Raw genomic sequence first — 5781 nt, forward strand, 5'->3', positions numbered from 1 at the left:
CTCCTCCCCAGGGGGCCTGCTCTCCGTCCTCCCCTCCTCCCCAGGAGACCTGCACTGTGTCCTCCTCTCCTCCCCAGGGGGCCTACTCTCCGTCCTCCCCATCCTGCCCACAGGGCCAGCTCCCAGCTTTCTGCCATAGGGAAGCTCCCAGGTCACCTCCCACTGACCTCGGAGCAGACATACCGCAGTCTGTGCCTGTGGAGACTCCAGTCACACCGGTATTTGGGAAAGAGATGAGCCTGTCTTGCACTGTGTACCCTGGACCCCGCCCGCCCACGCCTGCCAGCTGGGAAGCAGGCTGGGCCACCAGCCGCTACCAAAGGAGGACCTGTGTGGGGCAGACAGCCTGGGCCTGCAGGGCCTACACCCACCCTGCCCCACCCCTGCTGAGGCCGGCGTCCTCATGTGAGTCTGTGAGCTGTCAGTCCTGTGTGGGGTGCAGTGCGTGAAGCCCTAGGCACACCTCCAGCTGCTGTGTGGGCAGGGCCAGGGTCACGAGAGGGTGAGTGAGGGCCCTGACCTCACCAGGCTCCCGGGCGGGTGGGGCCATGGTGGCTGGGGCGGCACAGCGGGAGCCCAGGCACAGACAGTGTTTGGAGAACACAAAGGATGTCTGCGGACACAGAAGGCATTTGGGGACACAGAGCACTGTTGCTCAGAGGACCTGAGTCAGTGCCTGGGGTGAGTTTCTGGCAGCCGAAGTCAGACACATGGTACCTAGCTGTAACAGCATTCGCACACGTCACGTGCACACACGCACCCCCATGCACACGCACCCCCCACCGTGCACACGCACCCCTACCATGCAGATGCACCTGCTCGCTGTGCACACACCCACACCCTGCTGTGCACACACGTCCTCACCGTGCACACGCACCCCCCCACCGTGCACACGCACCCCCCCACCGTGCACACGCACATACCCCCACCATGCAGATGCACCTCCTCACCATGCACACACAGACCCCCACCGTGCACACACACGCCCCACCATGCACAAAGTAAGAGCACCTATGCCCAGAGGAAACCCATGCCATGGTATGTCCCCGATACGATGGCGGAGCCAGGGGGATGTGCTGTCTTGCCATTCCCCCGTGATAACCCTGTCTGTTTAGTGCCTTATTCCTCAGTTACTACTACTTCACTTACTTTAGAAGCTTTTAAAACTCTACGTGCACGAAGGGGTAACTTTACACAACGTGATTGTCTTGTGCCCTTTCTGCCTGGCTCTCCCTCCCAACTACACCATACCATCCTCCATTCTACCCCTAGCAGTGCAGCTACCCTGCGTCCACCCACATCGTCCTCTGCCCAGAGGCCAGGAGAACATGCCAACATGCACACGCGGTCCTATGTGCACGCACAGGATCGCTGCTGTAATGTCTCCTGGTGTCACAGAGCACAGCGCGGGGGGGGGGGGGGCCTGCACCAGCCGTGGAAAACCCCACACAGCTGCTACCAACAAGACATCGGTGTGTCCAAGGCACACAGGTCGGTGGGATGAGAGCGAGAACCCCCAAAGGGAACTGGCGCACGTGAGCCCAGGATACCCTGCAGACTGGAAGGTCGATCCCCCCGTCGAAGAAAGGGTTATTCAGTTACTAGTGCTGGCGCACTGGTAGGGCACAAAATCGGACTCCCCCGCCCTCAAAAATCTTATTCCACTAATTATGCAAATGCATTCTAGATGTGCTCGAGCTGGGTCCAAGAACACGAAACGAGAGAACCCCCGCCAGGAAACCAAGGGACAACCTGTGTGATCGTCCTGACAGCCGCTGGTAGCAGAAGTCATAACAGACAGACACATTCAGCTACAAAATGACCTAATCCTGATGCCGAACGACACACGGACCAAAGTGAGCAGCAGACAACAGAATGGGGGAGGCGGCATCTTCAAGGCAGGAGAGAATCATCCGTGCCCATAACAAACAGCCACTACGGATGGGGGAGGGAGGAACACCCCTAGAAAACAACGGACGATTCACATTCGCAGGAGCTTCTGCCTCTGTGCGCAAAGATCCTAACTCACCAGCACACAGGGGGATGCGCGTCCTGCAGCGCTGTCCCTTCCAGACGGACGGGGTCGCGAAGCCCCCCGTGCCCAGTGCTGAGAAAGCACGCCGCGATCAGGGTAGGCGCACGTCCTCGCGGGGGAGAGACCCACTGTTGGATCGTCTCACAAACTGATCTGCTCGCTCGACAGAACAAAGAGACCCATGCCCTGACCCAGCACGACCCCTCCCTGAAATCCACGCACTGAATAACAGCCCCGTGCGTGTGGCCACGGTATTTAGGGCAGCTCTGTTTACATTGGCTGTGTGTTCTTTTCCTGCAGCAGCTCTAACAAATGACCACAGACTGGGTGGCTTAGAACAACAGAGATCTATTCTCTCTCAGTGCTGGAGGCCGCACGTCTAAAATCGGTTTCGCCAGGCTGAAATGACCATGTCAGCAGGGCCGCGTCCCCTCCGGAGGCTCTGGGGCAGGACCCTTCCCTGCCTCATCCAGCTTCTGGCGGCTGCCAGCATCCCTTAATTTGTGGCCACTGCATTAGTCAGGGTCCCCAGGGGCACAGAATCAATAGGATGTACCCATATAAAGAGATTTATTATAATAAATCAGATCCTGCAATCCTGCAGGCTGGTAAGCCCTGATACGTGCAGGGGGCAAGCTGGAGACCCAGGAGAGAGGATGGTGCAAGTCTCAGCTCCAGCCCAAATCTGAAAGTGGGATAAGACCACGACCCAGCTCAACACGGCCTGGCAGAGCAGGAATTCTCCCTTACTCCGCCTTTCTGTGTCAGTCAGACCCTCCACTGATTGTACGAGGCCCACCGTCACCCAGCAGGTCAGTCTGCTTTACTCGGTCCTCTGATTCGAATGAGAATCTCATCCAGAAACACCCTCACAAACACGCCCAGAATCCTGCTGGACCAGGTATCTGGAGGCCGGTGGCCCACCAAGTTGCCACCTAAAACCAGCCACCGTGCACACATAACTCTAACCTCTATCTTCGCGTCACCTTCTCCTCTTGTCTTCCAACACCCTGATCCCTGCGCCTGCCTCTCGGAAGGTCACTGTGATGGCCTTCAGGGCCCTTCAGGTAACCCAGGGTCACCTCCCACATCAACATCCTTAACTGAATCCCACGGGCACAGACTGTTTCCAGACAAGGCAGCAAAGTTCCAGGGACTGAGCCTGACCTGTTCAGGGCCGCTCCTCAGCTTCCTACAAGGGACCACAGGACCAATCCCACAGCCTGGGGGGTGTGGCTCCAAGTGGGCGCTGGTCCAAGCTCGTAAGGGAAGCCTGGCCAGTCGGGAATCACACCCCCTCCAAATTCGGCCAGGAAGACAAGATGCACCATTTCCTCTCTGTAACAAATGCACCCCGGCCTCGGTTTACGGTGAGGCAGAGGGCAAACACTGGCCACTGCATGCCTGCACAAGTAAGCGTCCCCCTGGGCTCAGAGGTGGGGCCGTCCACGACCCTGGTAGGTAGTTATGACTTTCCCAGGAAACACTCCGAGGCATGAGGAGTGTTGGTGTAGGAGGTTTGCCCGGGAGGAGGGAGGTGCCTCCTTCCTAAAGCCACTCCTGCTCCCAAACCACGCAGGCTGTGCCGAGTCCTCACGCCACCTCGGGCCCCCCACGGTGGGCTCTGCCTCGCCCACACCCCCAGCCCCACCTCCAGATGCCTCAGCACTCAGAGCTCCGCAGGGGTGCAGCCTAGGGCTTGTACCCCGGAGCAGCCACACCCTCTCCTCCTTGCACAAGCACCTGCCGACAGCCCTCCCCACCTTCCTGCAGCACCGCCCTTGCCCCTCCAATGGTGATGGAGGCTCCCCTTGGACCGCCCATCCGGAGTCCCGCACAGTCTGCTTCACTGACAGATGAACGAACTTTCCCAGGCAAGCAGCCACCCCCTGGGAGACCCCTCGGCTGGTCCGCAGACATCTCCCCAACTCCAGGCTTGGGGCCCCTGCCCATCCTCCCTTTGAAATTTCACCTGTCCCCAGGCCTGCCTCCCTGCCTCCTGGAGGGCTGGGCTCATACAGGACCCTCCATCTTTCCAGTTGCTCAGCCCGACCTTGCGGCATCCTCGACCCCTACTCACCCCAGACTGAACCTGTCAGCAAGTTCCCTCAACTCTGCTCCAAATGAAGGCCCAGTCGGGCCATCCCCCCACCCCAGCTGCTGCACCCCGGCCTCTGTCAGCACCCCTCTCCAGACCACCTCACAGGCTCCTAAGGGGGCACCCTGCACCCCGCTATGCTCCGTTTCCCCCAGAAGCCTGTAGACCTATCCAAACCCTAGGCTCCAGGGCTCCCATCTAAACATCCCCAGCGCCAAGAAGCTCCCAGGCCCCCCAGGTACCCTGAACACAGGACGCACAGTCCTGCCTCAGGGCCTTTGCAGCTGCTGTCCCCTCTGCCTGGAGAAAGCCTCCCCAAACCCAGGCACCGCCCTCTCTTCCCTTCCCCAACCACCCTTCTCAGCGAGGCCCTCCCTCCCGGTGCCCCCTCTCCGCCGGATTTCCCTCCTGTGCTCCCAGGACCATGTCACTGCTCCTGAGCAACTTACTGATCCCTCTTACGCTCTGTCCTCCCCAACACCAGCACGCTTTCTCCACGTGGAGGCCCTGGTGCCCGGCACGGGAGTTCAGGGCAGAGATGGGGTCTGCAGGGGCCTGGCCTCCCCTGGGGATGGTGGGGGAGCTGGAGCTTGCCGCCCTGGGCCAGCCATGCCATCCCAACACCGTGCCCAGTGCATGGGCTTGCTCGCCGGCAGCAGGGCAGATGTGAGCCCCCAAGGCCAGGGCACGTGGAGAACATATCAGATGCACTGGCGAGTCGTGTAATGAAAGGCTCTGTTCACTGGCTTCACCGTGTGCATGACAGCCCTGCCACATGCCCGCTCCGCCAGAGAAAAACGGGCCTTTGTGCACTATAAATAGCCCAGCCAGATGTGGACCGGCCTGTGGGTTTCTTCCCGGGACTCCGGCTTGGCCCCGCAGCGGCCCCCGCGGTAGCCCCCGTCGGCAGGACCCCGGGCGGCCAAAGCCACGGCATGCCCGGGGGCAGGACAGGGTTACCCGGTAGTCCCCCCTCCCGCCAGAATGCAGCCGACGGTTCCCGACCCCATCACTGCCGAGCAGGCGGCCGGCCGACCAGCGTGTGCAGGATGCACCTGCAAGTGGCAGACCACGCGGCCGGCGCACGGCACGCTCCTTTATCCACAGAAAGCAGGGACACGGAGGCTTGGACGGGGAGCCGGGAGGCTTGCAGGGACCGAGCGTGCGCACAAAGCCGAGTGCTGGATCCCCGGCTGGAGAGACGCAGTCTGAGCGCTGAGCCTCTGATGAGGGCTGGCCACCTACTAGTCAACGCTGCAGAAACACGGGAGCAGGCCGCTCACGGCGGGTCTCACGGTGTTCCCAAAGCCCCACGGACCCGTCACTAGTCGCGCCCACCTGACAGACGCGGGAATGCACAGCAGCAGTTAGATCCCTGCTTCCAACAGAAACGCCAGGCGAGCCACGCATTCAAGCCACACGTGTCATCTCTGATGCTCCCAGAAGTCGCGTTGAAGGAGAAGGAACAAACAGGTGACGTGAGTTCTCATAATATATTTCGTTAAGCCCAGTACAAATCCAAAGCACAATCACAAGTACCCACCAGGATCACACATGGGATCGTCTACAGGCCCCTCTGAACCTGGGTCTTTTCAGCCTGCGGTGCATCCGTGCCCACGGCCCTGACCAGCCGCCCGTGGGCCGCCGT

At 60.6% G+C, this 5781-nt stretch overlaps 1 protein-coding gene across 3 annotated transcripts in view; it reads right to left on the reverse strand.

Annotated features, from left to right (window-relative positions):
- The window catches only part of SEMA4D (semaphorin 4D), a 63100-nt gene extending 58162 nt beyond the window's left edge, over nucleotides 1–4938 (reverse strand). For 2 of the 3 annotated variants that reach the window (XM_032427438.1, XM_032427437.1), the window contains exon 1: nucleotides 4583–4938. In XM_032427438.1, the coding sequence (XP_032283329.1) occupies nucleotides 4583–4833 (251 nt within the window). In that variant the 5' untranslated portion in view covers nucleotides 4834–4938. The remainder of the gene's footprint in view (nucleotides 1–4582) is intronic. The other variant, XM_032427439.1, reaches the window with a different exon arrangement.
- Between the last annotated feature and the right edge of the window lie 843 nt (nucleotides 4939–5781).

This window comes from Phoca vitulina, unplaced genomic scaffold (assembly GCF_004348235.1).
Source record: "Phoca vitulina isolate PV1807 unplaced genomic scaffold, GSC_HSeal_1.0 scaffold37, whole genome shotgun sequence".
In the NCBI taxonomy this organism is placed as follows: domain Eukaryota; kingdom Metazoa; phylum Chordata; class Mammalia; order Carnivora; family Phocidae; genus Phoca; species Phoca vitulina.